The 23,687-nt window shown below is 41.0% G+C and overlaps 1 protein-coding gene across 1 annotated transcript; it reads left to right on the top strand.

Annotated features, from left to right (window-relative positions):
- The first annotated feature begins 1,192 nt into the window (after positions 1-1,192).
- Positions 1,193-22,326, top strand: crbn (cereblon). Its single transcript, XM_049579241.1, has 11 exons — positions 1,193-1,324; positions 1,616-1,728; positions 1,876-2,078; positions 2,660-2,809; positions 5,222-5,384; positions 6,626-6,688; positions 6,798-6,882; positions 7,024-7,139; positions 8,692-8,756; positions 15,860-15,991; positions 16,894-22,326. Exons 1-11 carry the CDS (start codon positions 1,252-1,254, stop codon positions 17,075-17,077), a joined length of 1,347 nt encoding a protein of 448 aa, XP_049435198.1. The 5' UTR covers positions 1,193-1,251; the 3' UTR covers positions 17,078-22,326.
- The last annotated feature ends 1,361 nt before the right edge of the window (positions 22,327-23,687 follow it).

The following is a 23,687-nucleotide window of genomic DNA, read 5'->3' as shown; positions in this document are numbered from 1 at the left end:
GATAACACCACCCTGCAGCTGACATCTAAAATTACACAGTCCCCCCCCATCCCAAATAGATGCCTTTATAGATTATGCGCAACCCAAGGGGAAGAAATGGAATTGGTCCTAGGTCTGTAAGGGTTTAGGGCTTGAGTCAACGAGTCTGTAAGGGATCCATTTGGGATTGGGGGAATCTCAGTATTTGACATCACTGTCCATCAGAGGCAAAATTACTTATTCAAAATGAAACGGGGTCCTTCTGGATGTTTATGATAACTTTGGTTGTAACTGTAGATTGCTGCTCAAGTGAAGCAGAAGAGCACAGCAATTAATTTGCTGATCTTTTGTCAATTTCAGTTTACTTGCTTTCCAATTTAGCTTGACCTGGTTCTTTTTTAATTATTCAATTATTTCCATAGTTTGGATTTGTCATGCCAAACCTGAAACATCATGGCTAGTTTTGTTGTGGTAATGTTTTACGAATAAACTCAACCTCTGCGTGTGATGAGCAGAGATGGGATCCAGTTAAATTCGTCTTAGTGTGGCTCAAAGGCTCAAACTGCTGCGTGAACTTAATTTGAGTAAACAAAGATGCAAAGTGGACAAAGGATATAAAAAAGAAACACAATATCTCGCCAGTGTTTTCTGAGGTCCTGCATTAAAAATGTTCCTTTTATCAGCAAATAAACGTAAAGTAGGAAAAAGTAAAGGTACCAATTATACAGGCAGAATGAACTCTTTAATCTGCAGAGTAAGTAGCTCTAACTAGTAGCTCTCAGATAAATGTAGTGGAATAAAAAGTACCCTAAAATATGTTCCTATGCGATGTGTTGACACAGAAGGAGAAGAAACATAAATTGAAACACTCAAGCGAAGTACAGCTATCTCAAAATCGTACTTAAAGCACAGTGCTTGTGTAAATATATTTGTTGACTTTCAATTTTTGTGGATTTAGTCTTTAAAATTATTCAGGTGTCTCCGTGAGAATGGTTATTTTGTCATAAAAGGAGCACTGGTTACCAGACTGAAGGTTGAGATGGTATTATGAATATGTTTTTATATAACTGTTGACTTTTTTTAATTGGGGCTTTCAAATGAGAGCATGACAGAAAAAAATGGGAACTACAGACATGTCAGTGGATTATTTTAATCTGCATAATTTAACCCAGGTTAAATCGTGACGCATCGCCAGGGGGCGCTCGGAGTCCTCCTGGAGGCTGCACACTGAAGACGCCGTAGAAGAAGAGTTAGTATTGTAAACACAAGGATATGGCTGACGAGAGGGGAGGAGGTGAAGACAACATTAACGACAACATGGGGAACCAGTTACAGCTTTTACCAGGTAACAGTCAAACTCACCGAGCTGCCGGTCGGTCCGCTCGGTGTTTCACCGGAACTGCGTTTATCTCTTCGCCCTGCTAACAGCTAACTGCTAGCTAACATTTCTCCACCACAGGCCACTGTCAGACATCACACCCTGACTGACACATTAGAGCTGCTCTCACTTTCATTTCATTTCTGCCATCACGGTGACTCATTAGAATGATAAAGCTGCACCTGTAGGTTGGTTAAAAGACACTTAAAGAGCTAACTGGCCTCACTGTGAGCTTGTGTCTCTGCTGTGCCATGACAGACAATGAGGAAGAGGAGGAGGAAGATGACATGGAGACAGAGGACCGAGACAATGAGGAGGCAGAGAAGCCCACCATTATCACCTTTGACCCCAGCCTGCCCACATCACATGCTGTGAGTGATGCTTTCCTTCTCTACATGTTTACTACCACACATGTGTAATCCTACCTCCTTAGTGTTTGTCACTCCATCAGAGAGCTGCTGCAGAGTTAGTGTTCTGCAGCTACTGTGTTGTGTTGACTCTGACCCCTCTGTTGGCAGTACCTGGGAGCAGACATGGAAGAGTTTCACGGCCGCACAGTCCACGATGACGACAGCTGTCAGACCATCCCTGTGCTGCCACACACAGCTGTGATGCTGGTGCCAGGTCAGACGCTGCCTCTGCAGCTCTTCAGGCCACAGGAAGTCAGCATGATGCGGAGCGTCATCCAGAGGGACCGCACCTTTGCTGTGCTCGCTCACAGGTCAGCAGCAAAGCAAAAGGCTCTGTAGCCACTGGCAATCATCACAGACTGGACAGAGAGAGTATTTCTTTGTTTGGTATAGGAGTTAAAGGCTTTACTAGCCATGATGAGTTCGAGTCAGCCTATAAAAACAGTTGCAGCAGTTGTGTCCTGGTGGTTTGTGGCTCCAGTTAGAACCTTAAATCCTCAACAGTGACACAAGTCTGAGAAAATAATCCAGATTACATCACACGGGTTATCGTGGCTTGAGCTAGGAGACTTAACATACAGTATAAAACAGAAAGCCTGTGTTACAAACAGGGTGCATTGAGTTTGAAAGATCTGGGCATCCATTAGACTTGGTTTGAGGCTCTTTTAAAAAATGCCATTAAGTTGCATGATGATGGGAAACGTAGGAGCCAGTGTTGTTGGAGCTTGACCCAAATAAGGGATTAAAAGTCAGGATGTCTCTGCTGCTTCAATTTGCACCATTGCTTTTGTGTCTCCTGTGAGTCCCCCAGCCTCACAGAATTACAACTTTAAATACATTTTTGAATTACTTGCAATTAATTGCAATGATGTTATCTGGCATGTTTCCACAGTGATACAGGTGACCCAGAGGCAGAGTTTGGGACAACAGCTGAAATCTATGCATACAGAGAAGAGCAGGAATATGGAATTGAAACTGTCAAAGTGAAAGCTGTGGGGAGGCAGAGATTCAAGGTCCATGAGATAAGAACCCAAGCAGACGGGTAAGTTTAACTGCATCATAAATCATTAAACCAAAGGTCAGCGATAAATGCATGTGCACATTTGAATGAGGGCTGGACTCTATGAATAAAGACATAAATGTTGTGTTGTTGTCCTCACACTGTGAGCCCGTGGTTGTGTGCAGGAATCAGAGCCCTGCAGGGTTTCATGGTAATCATCTCGGCAGGGACTGATTCAAATGGGAATGTAAGATGAATGTAATAATCTGGTTTTAACCACCTGATAAGATAGAAAACAAGCAGCACTCTGGATGAGGACTGCAGATCAGTGGATCACTTACATGCAGTGTGTGCTGAACAGCCTCTGTGTTCATTTTTATTCACATTAACTTTGAGTATAAGCATGACTTATTGGAAATATTCAATTCCCTGAGATGTTTTTAGTCAATATAAAACATTTAATCAAACTATGAAGTGTCAGCCTTTATATACATCGTACATGATGCATATTGAAAATGACATCACATCAGATATCAGTTTTTGACCAGTCATTTCTTGCAGTCGAGTGATGCTCCAGTAGTTCACAGCTAGAGGGCAGACTAACTATTCATAGTTGGCTTCAAAGGTAAACTGAGAGCATCATAGTCAACTTATGATGTTTGTATTCATGGAGTTACTACAGTAAATATACACTTTCAAGTATTTATTCAAGATGTATTTGTTGTGAAATGATGCGTACATGGTTTTCTTTTACATACTCTTGAGAGGGTTTGGATTATTTATTTATTTATTTTTAATTATTAGTTTTTTAAAACGCTTGGTACATAACATACATGTATTATTTTTTACACTGTACGAGAGCACATGGCATATTTTTGACATTATGGAGACAGACTTTAGTTCATATATCCAGTTTAAAAAAAAAGAGAACAAATGAATAAATCCAGAAGAAAAATAAAAAAATAAAACAACAACAGAGGGAAAACATGTCATACATAGTGTCACATAGTCACACAGGAGACTGATATCTGACCTATTTTCTATTTTAATATAAGCACAGAACTGGTCCCAGTGCGACAACCTTCCTACACTTATTTTATATCTGTATATCTTATCTTAGCACATACATTCTAAAGATGTTATTTCCACTGTTACACTCACCTATTCTTTCAGTTCTGGGGCCTTGTTTCTGACTAGGGTCTTAACATTACTCAAAACACACACTTAGATATGTTTGGTATTTGGTCTGGTCTCCCACTAAACACAACATTGGACTTTAAGGAATTTCTAAACCAAACCTACTACCGGTATTTAAGACTGTTAATACCCGGCTGGATCGAAAGTGGTCTGACCTAACTACCTTCCCATATACTGTGTTCCTATATCCTATTTACATTTCCAATTTACATTTCCAATGTCATTATATGGAGCCTGTATATTGTGTTACAGTATCTGTGCAGTATCTTATATAATGTGAGCTCTCCCCCAGCTTCGTCCACGTATTTGACACAACCGGCCATAATTTCAGACCATTTGTCGCGTTCATTTTCCGTCGAAGGCTCGTCTGGTCTAGTTTATTTTTTATAATTGGTGTAGATAACAAGAAAATGCAAAGTGCATTCTTTGTGCCGTAACTGCTGCCGCCCTACTTGAGCTCATGCCTCCTTACATCCTCCACTGTTCAGGAAGTCATTGAGTTTAACCGTCCATAAGACTGGGTCTTCATAAAGACTTATTTCCGCCATTCTGTAGTCGCCGTTGTGTAATGTACATAAATTGGTTGCCATAATCCTGTTGACCTTTTGTTGTACTGCAAGTGATGCCAGCGAGCAGAGAATTGAAGTTAGCGCCCGCTTAAGTGGGATCCGCTGTCATGCCGTCTTTGGTGATGTGCACTGAATACTGATAGAGCGTTTTCTGTGTGTGTATTTCGATACACTTCTCTTTCTCTCTGTAAGGTCTTTTGGATTGCTGAAACAAACATTTGGAAATTCAGCGTCACTGCCACCATATTATGGCAGCTGTTTTGTGAATTTTTGTTGCTGTTTGTGCATTAAATAGATAGATATTAAACATAACATATTGTCTTTTGGCAGGATTGAATTGAATGCTATTTTTGGTGTGTGTTCTGATTCATGGTTACACCTGAAGGTGCTCTTTACCGCTCATGTGGTGTTGCTTAGTGAATGTTTGTTGGTCTGAGCTCCAGGGGCTCCAATATTTCTCACTGCTGACAGAGAAAATGTACAGAATGCACCTTTTTTTATTATCCTCTCAGATTAACAAACATCCTGTCACACACCTGATAGCATTCAGCCAGCACACCATTTGTTTAGTCTGTTATTCATCCACTCAGTTTCACTCAGCTTCTCTTGCTCTCCTCCACATTTCCCGCCTTGCCTCTCTGTTTTTTTCACGACCTGTGTTATTGTCTCCCTTTGTTTATCCCCTCAGGATCAGACAAGCCAAAGTACAGATCCTTCCAGAACGCATCCTTCCAGATCCCCTCTCTGCCGTGCAGCTCACACCCCTCTCCAGACTCCACATGCACCCCTCCTCCAAACCCCCGACTCAAAGCTGCAAACAGGCTCAACACTGGTGGAATAACTACCAACAGGTCAGATACATGAGCGCTCACAGCACATGTAGTTCACATGTGCAGCAGTAACATGTGACAGCCTTTGCTGTTAAAGTCTCCATGAAATGAAAGATACATTTTCGCAGTTTTAATCTTGTGTCCCTTGTGTTTTAAATGTTTGATGACTCATCCTGCTCTCAAGGGGTTTACAAAAGTTCGTACAATCAAAGTAGACTTTGGGCAACTAGTTATCCGCATCAGTCATATAAACCCACACCATATGTATGTTGTAGAAGCTAACAGAGCAATATGAGGAGCAAAAGGAAGAGATGTGTGTTTGGATATCAGTAGGCAAAACCTTTGTTTTCATTTCCCAAACAATGTAATTGATTCATCTCTCCCTCATCCTCCTGATCTAACAGTGAGGGAGGTGTGTGTGTGGAGCCAGCAGTCCAATCAAATGCGAAGGATTTAAATCCCTCTAATCATACACCACTCAATTATTTTATTTCACTGGGAGTTCTAACTTGTGTTTTATGGGGACTTAAGGGGAAGGTTTGGTATTTTTCAACCTGTAGCCTAGTTTCCCACGTTTTTGTGGGAACGTGACAAAATGGAGACAACAATTTTGAAATTGGTCCTGTGAAATGACAGCGCTGTCAATTTACGTCCACTAAAAGAGCATTTTTTTGCTACCGACAGTCTCAGATTGTTAATAGTGTCTGACAAAGAAATTGAATGTTTTTCTTTTCCTCTCTCCTAATCCAGTCTGTTTGTTTTGTGTCTGATCAAGTCTCACTGAAGGAGACGTTCGAGGTGCCTTACATGCTAGACAGCAAAAGAAGCAAGAATGCAACTATAAGCATTAATTCCATTATTGATTTTCTCAATTAAATGATTAATTGTTTGGTCTATAAAACATCAGAAAATAGTAGAAAATGTCCATCCTAGTTACCCAGGGCCCAAGGTGACCTCCTCACATGTCTGTTTTTGTCAGACCAACAGTCTAAAACCTGAATATATTCAGTTCATCATTAGTTCATCATTATATCAGACAAGGTTATCAACTATGAAGCTTAATGCTGCATTATATAATGATATTTAATATTGAATTACATGGAAATTTCAACAGTAAGTATGTTGTTTCAGTGTCTAGATATTTTTGGCCATGACGTGTGTGTTATTGATAGTAACGTGCGAAGAGAAGAGAACTCTGAGCACTTGAGTAATCACTGTAGGAAGATATAATTAGTTAATGGTGCGTCTGTTGTTCATCACAGAGGAAGTTTCACTGTGCCAGTCTGACACCATGGCCGCCCTGGGTGTACGCTCTCTACGACTCTGTGAGTACTGCAGCCCGGGTACACCACTTGGTATTTCCTCCATAGATAAACATCATGTAAGACTGAATGTAAACCACGTTTCCACTGCTTCATGTGTGTCACCTCACAGGAGTCGCTCATGAACAGAGTGAAGAAACAGCTCCATGAATGGGACGAGAATCTGAAGGACGACTCTCTCCCTACGAACGCCGTAGGTCAGCCTCTGTTCAGTGTGTTACAGATGGATAGCAGATGCGTACACACATGCACACGTACGTCTTTGTTTGTGTTCTTTGTGCTTTCTTTCCTTCCTTCCTTTCATCCCTGTCTTGTCCCTTCTGTCTGGTTTCTGTCAGATTTCTCCTACAGAGTGGCGGCCTGTCTGCCCATAGACGACGCTCTGCGGCTCCAGCTGCTGAAGATTGGCAGTGCCATCCAGAGACTTCGCTGTGAGCTGGACATCATGGACCGAGTAAGTTGAGGTCACCACTAACCCCTCATTCCTGCTCAACCCCCTTAGTCTTTCTCCTCTGTCCCTACAGCCGTCACCTCCCGCATGGCGTCATCAGATCTGGTGTTTCTACTTGCGTCACACTGCACAGTCTTTGTCTGTTTCTCCTCTGATGTTCTCTGGTATATTTAATCATTCCTGTAGGGGCTGATAGATGTGTTGTTTCTGCAATATTTCAGCCCAAAGTTGGCCTGCACAACAAAACCGTTACGAAATACACTCGAACAGAAATATGAAAGCAACACTTATGTTTATGCTCCCATGTTTTACGAGCTGAAATACAAATCTACTTTTTTTTCTATGCGTACAAAAGGCTTAATTGCACCCAGCAGGCGTTACAGCATCATTACTACACAAGCGTTCCTGTCCACTCTAAAAGGTGCAGTTTGATCACACAACACAATGCCACAGATGTCACAAGTTTTGAGAGAGTGTGTCATTGGTATGCCGACTGCAGGTGTGTCCACCAGAGCTGTTGTCCATAAATTGAATGTTCATTTTACTATGATAAGAAGTCTCCAATGTTGTTTCTGTGAATTTGGCACTTTACAGAGTGGCCTTCTATTGTGACCATCCTAAGGCACACCTGTGTTGTAATCATGCTGTTCAGTCAGCATCTTGATATGCCACATCTGTCAGGTGATTGGATTATGTTTATAAAATGCTCATTAACATTGATTTTAACAAATTTGTAACCAGAATCTGAGAAAGAAAAAGAAGTAGTCTATGTCCATAAACAGGTCTTGGATCATTCGGCAAAAGCAAAAACAAAAGTGTTTCATTTATATTTTGGTTTGGTGTAATTTAGTGTAAGCAATGGACAGTTTGATTTTATTCCTGGTAAGAGTGGATTTTGGGAGATCTGTAGTAAATACAGAGTAGCCATTAGCTGTTTATCACATTTGATCCGTAAGAGGCATGTTTGGTGAATATTTGCTTGCATCTTTTATTCACACAGCAGAAATTTGTTTGTAATAGATATATTTAGGCTTATTGTTGTGTTCAGTGATGATGTTCATGAATTGTCTGAAAGAGTATATTTGATCTGAGGGGGAGGTTGGACACAGACAAGAGGGTGTTGAAGCTGCTCTCTACGTTATCTTGTCTGCTTCACCCCTACACTAACATCCACATGTTGATATAAGCAAAGCAGTTTTGGCTCTGTCCTCCTGGCTTACCTCACTGCTTTGTTTGTATATGTTATAACGACAGAAGTATGTTCCTCGGTGAGCACACACACACAATCAGCTGCATCACCAGAAAGTGTTCAGCTATTACCAGATGTGTTAAGTGCTTATTTAATGTGCCCTCCTATTATCTGCTCTTTCCCTCCTGTCTAACTGAGGATGATAATCCTCCTGAATGTAGAGAGTGTCTCGGTCACACACTGCCTACCTGAACCTGTGTCACCCAGCTTGTGGCTCATGTGGAAGCATAAAGGCCTCAACAGTGAGAGCACTTTGCACTGAGAATTAGTATGTCCTTTTATCTCTTTATTGTCTCTCCTCCGCAGTGCACATCACTGTGCTGTAAGCAGTGCCAGGACACAGAAATCACCACAAAAAATGAGATCTTCAGGTGAGAACATCAGTGCTTGTGCATGTTTTAGCTTGGTTATTACAAATGCTTTTCATCTCAGTGTTTGTACACACTTTAAGAAGAGATAATTCATCACTGTGAATATAATTCCTTCACCTGCCTGGCAGGTAACCAAAACAAAGATCTTAAAATGCATGAAAGCTTCATATAGTCTTAACTCATTTGATTTAGGAGTAAAAATATAATTTAAAGGGATACTTTGCTGATTTTCAACCAGCTTTGTATCATAACAGTGTGGCTATTATATGTAAATGAATTGTAGTAAACTTCACTCCATCTTGCCAGCATCCAGATCTCTTTGCTCATCTCCCAGCAAAAATCTGCTCAAATTTTCACTGGCTCCAGGGCCTTTGCTCAAACTACAGATTGTACATCCGCATTTTCGTATGTCCTAGAGTCTGGGAGGGGATTGAGCGAGAGACCCACCCCTTTGCCTCTCTCTGTCTCAAACTCAGATCAAACAGTAAAATTAGGCAGTGCTGATCAAATAAAAACCAAGATTTATGTCACTGTATTGCCTATATCTTCCCTAAAATGTCCTCAGAAACGTATTTTAGTGCACTGTTTGGCTGTAATATGAAAATGTGCTAACAGGACATGAACCTGTATTATAAATAGGGAGGCTGAAAAAACTGAAATCAATCAGTAAAACCAGGCAGCACTGATCAAACATGAACCAAAATTCTGTTACTGTGTTCCCTATTTTTTGGCTAAAAGGTTTTCAGAAACATGATTTAGCTCTCTGTTTAACTGTAATTCGAGATTGTTTGTTACCAGCTGGCTGCCGTATTGTTTCCTATGTCGCAATGGCCAAGCTCGCATTATGTCACCCATCAGCTGGGACATTTAATTGTCTGGTGTGCACACTGCGTTCTGGTAGTTGTAGGTTTTCTACATCTTGAGCAAAAGTAAATGCCGCAGGTCTTTTCCTCTGCTTTCTTTGGTCATTTAGCACAAATTTTAAAACCATTTACAGCTCTCTACTGCAAAGACAGCCTAGTTTTATGAAAAGACCATCTTTCCAGCAATGAAATATTTTTTAATGGAGCATTACAATTTTTAAACACCCATCCACTTTCACCTACTTATGCGGGGTTTGGGTCACGGGGGCAGCAGGCTGAGCAAGTTAATCCAGACATCCCTCTCCTAAACAAAGCTTTCCAGCTCCCCTTAGGGGATCCAGAGGCATTCCCAGGCCAGATGAGATATATAATCTCTCCAGAATGTTTTGGGTCTCCTGCAGAGCCTGCTACCAGTTGGACATGCCTGGAAAACCTCTAACAGGAGGTGCACAGGAGGCATCCTGATCAGATGCCTGAACCACCTCAACTGGCCCCTTTACATGTGAAGGACCAGTGGCTCTACTCCGAGCTTCCTCCGGATGTCTCAGTCTCTCACCCAGCCACCCTATGGAGGAAACACATTTCAGCCAGTTGTATCCGCGATCATTCTTTTGGTCACTACCCAAGGCTCATTACTATAGGTGAGGGTTAGAGCATAGATAAACTGGTAAATGAACAGGTAAAATGAGAGCTTTTCTGGCTTTTTTACTACTGCAACAACCACTGCCAGGGATATGGATGATGCTTCCCCTGAGTCTTCAGACTCTGCCTCCTACACAAAGGACATGATGGCCAAGTTCAGGAGTTACTCATAGTGTTCTTTCCACCGCTCAATCTGGGTCAGTTGTTCTCCTCCTCAGCTATCCCTGCTTTCTTTCTTAAGGCGTCTAATTGTTTGCCAGAACTTCCTTGAGGCCAACAGAAAGTCCCTCTCTGTAGCTTCCTTGAACTTCTCCCACACCCTGGTTTTTGATTTGGCACAGCTCACAGCTGCAGCCCTTCTGGTCAGCCAATACCCATCTGCTGCTTCAGGAGAGCCCTGGGCCAATGAAGCCCAAAAAAGCTTCCATAACCACTGATCTCCACCAGTGGATTCTTAGGTTGCCGCCACGACAGGCACCAACGACCTTCAGAGTACAACTTTTAGCAGCCATCTCTTCAATGTAGGTTTTGAACATGGCTCACTCGAATTCCATGTCCCCAACCTCACCTGGGAAGGACAAGAAATTCTCCCAGAGGTGGGAGTCGAAGATCCCGTGGACAGGGGCGTCAGCCAGACATTCTCAGCTTACCCTTACCGCACATAGGGGTTTGCCAGGTCTGTCTGGCAGCCTCTCCTACCATCTGATCCACCTCCCTACCAGGTGGTGATCAGTTGACAGCTCTGCCTCTCTCTCTACCTGAGTGTTTAAGACATACAGTTGTAGATTTGATAGTACGACCACAAAGTTGATCATCGATCGTTGGCCTTGGGTGTTCTGGTACTAGGTACACTTAAGAACCACTCAATGGCCAATCCATGACAAGCACAGAAGTCAAATAACAGAACACCCTTCAGGTTCAGATCAGGCAGGCCGTTTCTCCCAATCATCCTCCCTCCAGGTTTCTACATTTTCACCTATGTAAGCGTTGAAGTCTCCCAGCAGAACTATAGAGTCTTCAGTTAGTACCCTTTCCAGGACACCCCCCAGAAACTGAACTGCTGTTTGGTGCATAAGCACAAACACCAGTCAGCAGCACTTGGCCTTGGGCTCATGAGTACCCCCACACCCACACACACCCCACCTTCAGGTCCAGCTCCAGAAGGGGGCCCTAGTTTCCCCATACCATGTGAGGTACTGGAGTTCCTTTTATGCTGTCTCATCAGGATTACTTGAATCACTCTCAGTCTGCCCCCTCCCCTGGGGACACTTTGCTTTGGTAGACCCTACCAGAAGCTATTTGCCTTGGACAACACAGGTCCCAGGGTCACAGGGACGTGCAAACTGTGCTACCACGTTAAGGTGACGATTCCTGGATTTGTAAACATCTAGATGCACAAATTCCGCTATTTGTTGGTCCTACTTTTACAGTTAATGCCATGAAGAGGCTGCTCATCTTTTTAATATACTGAAAAACAGTAATATTACATTTTAGGCTGCCTTTTACTTTTTAGTTTTTCTTTTCATTGAGGCCTCTCCTGCAGCATTTGGACTTAATATAAAAAACGCATTAAAACAGTCTGATGGGAATACTTTACCAGGAACCAGTCTGCTCCTGTTCATGATTGTTTTTTCTTTCTTCTTCTTTTTTCTTTTGTATTCACCGTCATCTCTGTAATCACTGCAATTATTAACACGTCAAAGTCGACACTGATTTATATGTCTGCGTAGAAGTTGCATAAAATCTGAGGTTACATCATGGACCTAATATCCCTGCACTTCGTCTGCAGACTCGCAGTCTGAAAGCACACACACACACTGTTATGTAATGTACTTTTATAACTAACTATGATGTGTGATGGCTAATGTATTTTTCCAGAAGTCACACACAGAGCCTCTAACACAAATGTAACTGTCCAGATCCTCACTCTGCGTTTATAAGAAAAGTGCTCATCCAGATAAATGGCAAATGAAAGATGTGTTTTAATATGGTTTTTTTTTTAAGGTTACACACTTCCTCAGCTAACAACGCTACATACGTAATGCATTTTCAATCAGAGAGCTAAAGCAGAACAGGAGTACAGTAAATTTCTACTTGATAAATTGCCTCAAAATGTGTCTCTCTCTTTTATTGTCTGCAAGGACCTGTGGAGAAAAATAATTATCTTGTAGAACTGAAGATTGGAAACAACATTTTCCATCCTCAGGTCGTAGCTTTGTATATTCTGTATTGTATTTCCATAATGGCCGCACCAAGAAAGCACCAGACTCGTTTCAAGCTGCTGATGAAATTACGCTATGATGTGTGGAGCCTCAAGTTGTTTAAAACTAAATAAAAAAAAATATGGTGAATCAGAGACCCCTCAACAAGCTCACCACCTCAAAAAGCATTTCCACACTGTGCTGATTTTCAATAAATTCTACACTCTTTCTGAAATATAGAGTTCCCATCCAGAGTGGCCATCACTGTACTGTTAGAACATTTTTTACACTTAGTTTACATTATACACATTTTGTGCAGAGAATCCACCTTGATGCGCAGTACGTGGTATCTTTAAGGTTTCTGGATTTGAGTTTGATGTGAGTTTGTTGTGATGGACTCACTGTTGGGTTAGTTTTCAACCTGGGACCTACTTTCCCATGTATTTGTGTCTGAGTGACTGATGGGAACAGTAATGTATGAAACAGTTCCTGTATTGGGCGAGAGCTCTGCAGCCAGCAGCTGAGAAACAGGCTGCAATGTAACCACTCAGGGCATTTACCACCGCCAATTTACGTCCACTAAAAGGGCTTATTTGCTCAGATTATTATTCTAAGTGTCTGACAATATTATGGAAAGGATCCTTTTGTTAAAGAGTCAACCAGAAACTGCCCCAAAGTTGCTATCGCCAAAGTAACCAGACTCCAGTTAAAGAAACAATCATTTCATCACCGTAAAACACATTTCAAAAACCAAACAAAACTCGCAAAAATCCGTCTTGGTTCGACTTTCCACTGTTCCACCAATCACAACTCTGGTTTGATTGAAATAAACACTTAATTCACCCAGTTAGATGTGAAAATATGCTGGCTCTGTAAACATTAAAATGATGTTTACTGTATTGTTAATTTCAGTGGAGTCTGGTCTAAACAAAAAAGGTCTTACACTTATTCAAAAAGTTTAAAAAAAAAAAAATCCTCTCTCTAATTGTCAGACAATTAAAACAATAATCTGAGCCTGTCAGTGATTGAAAACAAGCACTTAAAGGGGATGTAAACTGACTGTGCGCACAGTTACATTGAAACTTATTTCACAGCTGCTAGCTACACCTCTCTCACTCAATACAGGACCAATTTCTAAAGTTGCTGCTCCCATTAGTCTCTTAGGACAGGACACATTCACACTGTGGCTATTTTGTCCGCTTTGAATGAACCCTGGTCTGCTTCCATGGATAGTTCGGTTTGTTGGGAGTGGTGTGACCGCTCATTCACACTCTGGTGCTGACCAAATGAGCGAACCCTGGTCTGCTTGAAAGCTGGGGGTCTCGGTTCGCTTACAGTGGGAAATGCAAACAGGCTACCCAGCGAACCAAAGAGAGGAAGCGACATAGAGCGCAGTGCATTTTGGTGTTTTGTGTTTTTGTTGTGACCAAGCATGCTGAAAGGGATGGGTTTCCATTTTCGGTCCTGGCCAATTGATGAGCCGAGTTTTTTTCTTCCTCATGCTTTCTTTCTTCCTGGTCAGTGGTTGTTTCGGGCAGTACTGCCCCCAAATGAGCAGCTGTTGTTACCGCGTGACATTGGCTGTGGAGCTACATTAGGATCAAATGTTTTGTACTTGAAAAAATAAAATTTGAAACTGAAAATTCATGTGTTGATCTTGAATTTTGAAAAATACAACAATGTATTCAAAATAAAAATAAGTATATGAAATGTTTTTTCAGGTTAAATATAATTTTGATTCACTTTGGTAATTCTTTTGAATGAATAATTTATTTTCACTTTTCACTTCCATATATATTTTAACATTTGAGTTCTTGTTTTTTTTCAGTTGCATGTTTTGTCTTTTCAGATTCAGATCTTATTTTTTCACTTTCAAATCTTTTTTTCACTTTCAGATCTTTTTTTTTTTTTTTTCCTCAGTTTCAAATCTGGTTTTTGAGTTTCAGACTTTTGACCCTGATGTGGTGTGGGGGGCGTGGCATCAACTGAGAGGGGTGTAGAATCATGAGTGACAGTGCCTTCAGGGAACGTAGGAACTAAAAAAATTCTGACTCAACACTTATATACACCATATTCATGTGACTGGCAGTGTAAAAATTGATGCCAGTGACAAACTTCCATTTAGAAATCTGTTTTAGACAGTACTGAGCACCAATTGCGGTATAAGAGCGATAAATTATGCCAGATTTTGCAGATCAACAGCCACATTTTAAGTGCTGATCCACTTTGTTTGCGATGATGGCGTCCGGTCGGTCGGGTCAATCTGCTGGAGCCCATACATCCAGCACACAAGTGAGAAATGTTAACTAAGCTTTGGGAAATCATAACAAATATTAAGGGGTCCTTTTTGTGACAACATACATTTTCACAGCTCCATCATCACGGCCCTGTTGATGCTTCGTCATCCAGTAAACGTGTCCCCTGGATGAAACCTTTGAGCTTGGGGAAAAGGAAACAATCCTAAAACACCTCCCTACTCACCTAGTGCCACAAAAATCACCTGGAGCCAGGTCAGGTGAGTAGGGAGGTGTTTTAGGATTGTTTCCTTTTCCCCAAGCTCAAAGGTTTCATCCAGGGGACACGTTTACTGGATGACGAAGCATCAACAGGGCCGTGATGATGGAGTTGTGGACAATCACACTTTCCAGCTCTGACAATTTCGGCACTTAAAAGACATCCCAAAAAAAAGTATGTTGTCACAAAAACGACCCCTTAATATTTGTTATGATTTCCCAAAGCTTAGTTAACATTTCTCGCCTGTGTGCTGGATGTATGGGCTCCAGCAGATTGACCCGATCGACCTCAAATGTTAAAATATATATGGAAGTGAAAAGTGAAAATAAATTATTCATTCAAAAGAATTACCAAAGTGAATCAAAATTATATTTAACCTGAAAAAACATTTCATACACTTTTTATTTTGAATACATTGTTGTATTTTTCAAAATTCAAGATCAACACATGAATTTTCAGTTTCAAATTTTATTTTTTCAAGTACAAAACATTTGACCCTAATGTAGCTCGATAATTGTCCAGGTAGTTTGGTCTGCTTTAAAAAGTGCTGTGTGAAAGTGAACCGTACCAAATGAAGGTGTGAAATTTTTTGGCATTCTCTCCAAGCCAACCAAATCCCCCGGACTATCCTGGTGTGAATGCCCCCTTAGATACCAAACCATGGGTCCAACAAAAAAGGGTCCAGGTGGAAAAAAATTTAAGCCCCTTTTAGACAGTTTGACCCTGTTTGTATCTCGTATTGAGTTTCAAATCAGTTCTCTTCCTGTTTTATTCTTTCTTTAGAAGGACAATTCTGACGTTTTGTTATTTGGATGAACCATTTGATCATAATCGCTGCTGCTGATGACGCATTTCCTCTGCCTCTCCTCTGCTCTCCCTGCAGCTTGTCTCTGTATGGCCCCATGGCTGCATACGTCAACCCTCATGGCTACGTCCATGAAACCCTGACTGTCTACAAAGCCAACAACCTCAACCTGGTCGGCAGGCCATCTACACTGCACAGCTGGTTTCCAGGGTAACTTTGAGCTCACACTCCTCCCTCAGACAAGTGAATGATACAGCACATGATACACACAGTAGATTGACTCAGAGCCGTCTGGGCCTCTCAGTGTTGTCATAAATGTGAGACATGCCTCTAACCCATTATACTAGGTGTCTTCAAGATATAAACCCCCGAAATGATCATTTGTATGACAGCTACTCATCCTGTGTTACATTGAATTTGTGAAGAAGAGCTCAACGCTCCATGAGGAGCTAAGAATTCAAAAACAGATTAAATTCTTGATTAATTTAAGTCACAAGGGTCCGTGTTTACATGAGTTACAACTGGTGCAGTTTAAGTCTCTTTTATCCAGTCATTTGCTCAGTGCTTCACAAACATATGCATTCTCAGCACTATTTAAAACTAAACTGAAAGTGAAACATATCTTTGCTCTCTTCGAAGCCAGACTCCATTGACAAAAACTCTAACGTTACCTTGCTGAACACGGGAGCTCCTGGTCTAACACTGTATGAATTTGGTGTTTAAAGGATTAGTTCTGATTCACCAAAGTCACACATTAACACAAGCTGACTGATGGAGGCAGCTGTAGACCAACAACAGACCTGTGTTCAGCAAGGTAAAATTACTGTTTTTGTCAGTGGAGTTGAAGAGAGTGGAGATAAGTTTCAAACACGTCTCGATAAATGAGACTTGGATTATACTGCATGAGTTGTGTGAGAGTTTGTCAACAGATGTTTTGCTTCACAGTTTTGCTGTTGTTAAACGTGGTCCTCTATGTCTTTAATTCATCAAGAGGAATGCAAAAAAAGATCATAAATTCAGTATTAAACAGGATGAGTAGTTGATATACAGATGGTTATTTGGGGGATGAAATATTCCTTTAATAAAATGTTGTCCTCTCCCTTCGCTCTCAGGTACGCCTGGACAATTGCTCAGTGCCGAACCTGCGGGTCTCACATGGGTTGGAAGTTCACAGCCACCAAGAAGGACTTGTCTCCACCTCGTTTCTGGGGTCTGACCCGTTCAGCTATGCTCCCCCGTATCCCCCGGGGCGAGGGGGAGGAGGGAAGAGAGGGCTCTCGCCTGTTCTGCCTGTGATGTCAGACCATCATTTATTGTTAAAAAAAAAACAAAAAAAAACAGCAACCTGCGAACCCCCCAAGCCTGGATCTTCATGCACTCTCTTGCTGCGATTACATTTAGTAATCAACGCATCACACTCCAGCTGTCACCCTTGGCTGTAAATCCATCATATTAGCGGAAAGGTCAGTCGGCCTTTAAATGGCACTCAAAGAGCATATACAGCAGGATGGAGGTGTTGATTGTTCTTAAAGGTTGTTGAGAAGTGAAGGCAGCAGGGCGACGACTCGGAGCATCGGCATAAATTGAGAAACAACAGATCTTACAGATTGAGTCCATGACACGTTGTAGCATCCTAGCATGCAGCAGGCTGATCCGCACCCCTGTCCAGCTGATTCCTTGGTACCTGCAGACACACACAGACACAAAAAGCTTAATGCTTCCCTTCAGCTCCTCTCCTCAGTGTGACAGAGAGTCTGACTGCATGCAGTTGAGAAGCAGGCAGAGTCACCTACTTTAATCTGTTGTAAAACCAACCAGTTCATATAAATTCAACTTGCATTCAGATCCTTTGTGGGTTTCTCAGATATGTTTATTATCAGTCATGTCGTTAAGATGCTGTAGGTCAGTGGAGGGAACGAGAGTGCACTCATGTTGGACGTGTAGATCCGTCACTAAAGGGGATGTTTTGAATCTTGGGATTAAATTGGATGTATTTTTGTATGGGAGAAGAAGATTGGAAAGTAATTTAACAGACTCATCCATGTGTGCTTTTTATTATCACACCAGTTTTTTATGCAATAAACAAAAAACTGAGGTGACGATAATAATAATGTGTAATATACATGATATAATCAGTGTCTGTTTTGTTCTCGACCGAGGCTCATTGTCCTGTCAGACGACGTGCTTCAGAAAAACAAGCAAGTGGAAATTAGAGATGTCTCAGTGCCTAACGGAGGACTGTTATTTAAAAAGGTTAAAGCTAATTATCCCAGAGAGTGAGAGGAGCATTTACTGTCTTCATTTAGTTTGTTCATGTTGTGTGGCGTGTTAAAATGGTGTGCCTACGCCCCAGCTCAGTGTCTTTTGATAAGTTTGATGAACCGGTGAACCACAGGCGTGAATGAAAGACTTTAAATGGTGAAAGTGATGAACAGATAAAGATTTAATTAAAATTTGTTTTTAGTTTTTAGTTAGATTTTTTCTTTCTTTTTTTTTGGTTTGTAGTGTCGCAGTTTTCGGGATTTTACTTCTTGCGATTTTGTTGCAAGGTGCTGGCTCACGTTTGTATAAATGTAGCTGTAAATAAGAGGCAGTTAAAGCATTTGTTGTCACATATAACTGGTGTTCTGCTGCTGGTAGAATCTGACTCTTATTTCGCATTTCTCTTCATGTCACAAAGAGTTGTTAGGAATTGATCTTTCATCAGTCACAAAGTCATTGATCACAATAAGGAATCATCTAGATTGTGAAGATGTTGGTCAGTCAAATTTTATGTTTTTGGATAATTTCATAAAGGAATAGATTGAAATTTTGCTTTTTTTGCAGAGATTTACAGGAGAAGATTCATACCACTGCCATGTCTGTAGTATAAATACTAAACTACTAGCAGCAGCTGGTTAACTTAGCTAAGCATATAGACTGGAAACACAGGCAAACAGCTGCCTTGCTTTGTCCAGAGTTGACATAACTTACCTACCAGCACCCCTACGTTTAACTAATTAACACATTATTCTTTTGTTTCATAAACTGAAGTGTAAGAATGACAGTTTATGGTTTCACGGAGGTTATGGCTGTTTCCTGGATGCAGAGATGACTTGACTTATCCCAGTTTTTTACCCTTCATTTATTCATTTATTATTATTTTTACAGATTGAGCCAATGAGATATTGCGTGTTCATCAGTGAGCTTTGGAGGTGCTGGTAGCTGCTGCTGTAGCTTCATATATTCTGTACAGACTGGCATCCAGATTTTGTCATATAGTTGTTAACATTAAAGAACAACAACAGCCATTTTCAAAATTCACTCATGTGAAAGGACCTCTGGCTCACCTGGTGGAGTGTTTGCCTCATGTGGGCTGGGTCCTTTGCAGTGACCGGGGTTCGATTCAGACTCACAGCCCTTTGCTGAATGTCATCCCCATTCTCTCTCCCACCTTTGCTGTCCAAGTGAAGGCAAAATGCCCCAAAAATGATAATAGTAATAATAAAAACTCACGTTGTTCCTAAAGTCTAAGACAGTCCAAAAATATTAGTGATCATGAACAACTCTACCAAATTCAAAAACTACAGTACTAAAACTTAATCAAGTGCAAAGTCTGGAGCTGCTTCATGGACAGTATATTGGGACATATGTTCGAGGTGACACTGAGAGCAGTCTGGGGAATGTTCTGAGTATATGGGCACATGTTCTGATTCAGTACTTAGAACACAACAATACAGTAAAGCTCGTTTGGGTACAAAAATGAAAACAAAGATTCTGCAGGTCCACAAAATCAGGCTCCCATTCATTGGATACATTTACATGCTCACTAGTATTCCCCTATTATCTCAAATATGACAGTATTCTGAATTTGATAGGGCTCATGCAAACAGCATATTCTCTTTTGGATATTCTGAAAAGGCCTTATTCCAAATGAAGCATTCTTCTCAAAAGACAAGTGGGATATGTCAATATTATTTGGCTTTAAGGAGCATTCTTTGAACATGTATACAACACATTCAGAATATGTATCTCAGTTGGGGTCTTAACCACGGTTTGTGACACACAGCCTTGCTGCCTGTGTACGGTCAGTTCTGTGCATTGTCATGGATGTGTTGTACACAACTTGCCAACAGTTTGAAAAGCTGTTTGGTGAAGATGCATGACAGAAAGTTTCTGATCGTAAGGAGAAGCACACCTGTCTTTAAATATTATGAAAGACTTAGATAACAATAGGTTTTTGGGTATTCGCCAATATTGTCATTGCAATCTTTTGAAGAAGTTTGCCGATGGAATGAAAGAAGAAGGTGTTACACAGTCCCTCAAGTCCACCACTGGTCGACAATCCAGTCCAATTCAAAATCCAATGTTGATGCAAAGAAGCCAAATGGCTCAAGAGGCTCCATGGGTTCCACTTTTCTATATTTTGACATGACCAATGACATGACAGAGCATCTTAATCTTGAGTCTACAAGGCTGCATGTAAACAGGAATATTAGTGGAATATTCATTTTCATTAGCCGTTAGAGCGAACATTGTCTGTTTTGGAATAAGGGCAGAAATTGGATATTGCAATATAGTGAATCTCAATGTACTTACTGTCTGTGGAGCAGCTCCAGACTTCATACTTAATGACATCACAAGTTTGAGACTTCTGATATTTCTGGCTTTGAGCGAGAGCAGCTCATGTTCACAAATATCGATTGATCTTTCCCAGGCCATGGAAATGACATATTGGAATTCTTAATGTAGGTGGTGTTCCCCTTTAAAGCAAGTTGGCATAATTATCAAAATGTCATAACTACTCTTTAAAGGGCGATGGCTTTCAATTTAAGTACATCTTGTTTTTACATCCTGAGCATGATGTCTTAATGGACGTACAGTTCTGAGTTGTGTCGACAGTCAGTGGGAGAATAACTTGACTTTGTGGTTTCATGCAGAGTTTGTTTGAATGAATCTTTTAATATTCTTTTAGTCTTCCCTTAAAGGAGAACTCCACAGATTTAACATTGCGTTCCTATAGCACTGTTGGACTCAAGATGGACAGTTAAAGATATGTTATGTAGGATTTCCCTAAAACAGTGTATAGACTCATAGAGAAGTAATCCCTCTCAATCATCAACCAGTAGAAATGTGTGGGGGCGCATTTTTCTGCAGAGACTCTGCCCTCTGCCTGGCTTTTATTATTTTCTTTGTCCAGGATGTTTATGGGTGTGTACCTCCACAGTGCTCAGGTGAGGTCGGGGCTTTAGAAAGAAGTAGCAACCAGATGCCAGATCGTAAGCAGCAGGCATCCAAGAGACAAAGCACCATCGCACAACAACGTATATAGCGAGGTGAAATGCCAAACAAAAGTCAATCTGGGGTCGGCTTTTACTTTCTCTAGCCAGTGTGTTTACAAAAGTAGTCGACTATCTTGCGTAGTATACCTTTAACATTTTTAAAAGTGAAAATCGATGCAGCACAAGTAAAGATATTGTCCTTTTCAGTCGATGCAATCGTCTTTCTTGTGAAAACCTGCTACCTAGATTACCCACAATGCAACTCAATCGCTGACAATTTGGTCTGAGATTCAGGTGTGTTATGTTAGTAGCGGCTAATGTTGCCTCAAGCTGCTAGCCTCAAGCAGAGATGAGGTGCAGGCTACAGAGGTCTGGTAAGCTCACTTTATAGAACTCCACACCCTAAGATCTTTTTATGCCTCTGCACCAGCGATAGCCGTGGTCGCCTGTACATACGTGTATCTCATTCTCCTGAAGGCAATAACTCAAGAACGCCTTGAGGGAACTTCTCCAAATTTGGCAGTAATATCTACTTGGACAGAACATGGTTTTTGCTATAACTCAAGAATTCATCAATTATTCAATTCAGTTTCACGCATTTAATAGAAGAAAATAATTAAGTGATGACATTTTATATCCAAAACCTCAAGGGTCGTCTTTACTCTGACATCATTATGTTCTGCAAAAACTCTTTTCTGGCCATTACTCATCACCTTAACTCAGAAACAGAAGCAGAGACATTTGGACAGATACTGAATTAGTGACTATAATCAGTGTAAAGCATGCATATAAACTGTAACAGCAACTTGACTGCCATACAACCCTTGAGTTGGTAATTCTAGTTTCACACTTGCAGTTATGGTCCGCAAGACTTGTTAACAGACGTTAATGTGTAAAATCAGTGGAGTTCCCCTTTAAGAATCAGAAAAGGTAAAGTTTCTCAAAAATGTGCCCTTTTTTTAATTTATTTTTTTTAACTACATTCTCATTTTAAATCTTATTTAGAATTCTCTGTCAGACCCTTCAAGAGTTTCATATCACTTTGTTTGATAAAGGAAAGGTTTTCACCCAGGGAAGAAAACAGGTCATATCTAAGATCCTTAAAATTATCTGTCATATCACTGATTCAGTGTTCGCCAGGCTGTCAGACTCTTTTTTTTTTCACCCTCGACAATAAAATGGATGCTTCAATGAACAAATCAATGGCCTGTTTCCAAAGAAGGCTTTTGCTTTTTTTCCATGACAATTGGTGTACCACAGAGTCAAATAAACATGCAGTTATCATGTGACTGTTTCCTCATTTCCGCGTTTCACCAGGAAATCCAAAGCAGGAAGATGATCGGGAGGCATCAGTTTGACAGTTAAGACAACACGTGTGTTTGTGTGTCTGTATGTGTGTGGATGTGTGGGTGTGTAAAGCCACAGACCCTGCTGAGATGATGAATTGAGCCCAAACAAACAGGTAGAAGGCCGTATGATGTCCTGCCAAAGTTAATGAATCTTCACGTCTACAGTCAGATGGACATGTGTCCTCGCTCTGTGTGTGTGTGTGTGTGTGTGTGTGTGTGTGTGTGTACTTTCATGTTTCTGCATATAATGAGTTTATTAATTTCTTTAGTTAGCAGTGTATTATTCCAACGTGCAGATACACGTGGACCGAGGATCATTTGTATGCCAGCACAGTGAGGATCTAATGAGTCTGAGTGGGAGAGGAGCCATGTCGTCCACGTGAGGGTCCCTCAGAGAGGAGCGTTAGTAGTAATAATGATCTGGGCACCATTAGGACATGCAACATGTGACTCCTCGTACCTCACCACCACTTCAGCCTCATCCCTAAAATACTCCTGACTTATTTTGTGGCTTTAGCAGTTGTTCTGTCTCCCTGCTTCTCTTTAGGAAACTTCCTTGCTTTAGGAAGGAGCTGTTTCTGTAATGTGTTTTTGATGCATTCTGTCAGGAAAATGATGCTCAATACAATTTCCCAGAGCCCAAGGTGAGCGCCTCAAAGTGCTTTTCTTGTGTTGTCACTAGAAATCACAGAAAAGCAGCACGTCGCAATGTTCACGTCGCAAGCTGCATCCAGTGATTTCTGTTTGATAAGTGGAGTGACTTGTAGCGCATACCTTTAATATAACTCCATCTACTTTGCAGTCTAATGCAACCCATCTGCTCTGCCATAAAGTCTTCTTTTGTTATGCTATGTTATAATGAGGACCTTTAACTATGGTCCTAATTATAAACATATAATTGATATATTGTCAAAACAACATGCATTCCACCTGTATGGTTCTTATCCGACATTTTTACCACAGCCATGTTAAACCACTCAGATCATCAGACATGGAGTAGCTCTCAATGGTTATAAAGTTCTCATACTGTATTTCCTTACACTTACTGTAAGAAGTGTCTTTGCTAGAGCATGACTTCATTTTATTATAAGAGTACAGCACTTCAGTGATACTGCAACAGGAGGCACATGATGGCAGTGAGTTGGACAGCTCTGGCTCAGGAGAGCACATTATTTATTAAATATCAGGAGTTTTATTCATGGCGGCTCCAGTCTGCATGTAGAGGTATCCTTGCTTGTGATGACAGCATAATTCAAATTGTATTGTGTCAATACAACACTGGGAATGTTTGATTGA

Source organism: Epinephelus fuscoguttatus, linkage group LG1, assembly GCF_011397635.1.
Source record: "Epinephelus fuscoguttatus linkage group LG1, E.fuscoguttatus.final_Chr_v1".
Lineage (NCBI taxonomy): Eukaryota > Metazoa > Chordata > Actinopteri > Perciformes > Serranidae > Epinephelus > Epinephelus fuscoguttatus.
The sequence above is the reverse complement of the archived record's forward strand: the minus strand, read 5'-3'. Positions and strand labels throughout refer to the sequence as shown.

What these genes read in the sequence shown, in the direction of transcription:
- crbn (XM_049579241.1), top strand. Translation starts at nt 1,252, where the DNA reads ATGGCTGACGAGAGGGGAGGAGGTGAAGACAACATTAACGACAACATG. An exon ending in CCAGTTACAGCTTTTACCAG is followed by an intron (nt 1,325 to 1,615) that starts GTAACAGTCAAA and finishes GTGCCATGACAG; the next exon opens with ACAATGAGGAAGAGGAGGAG. An exon ending in ATAAGAACCCAAGCAGACGG is followed by an intron (nt 2,810 to 5,221) that starts GTAAGTTTAACT and finishes TTATCCCCTCAG; the next exon opens with GATCAGACAAGCCAAAGTAC.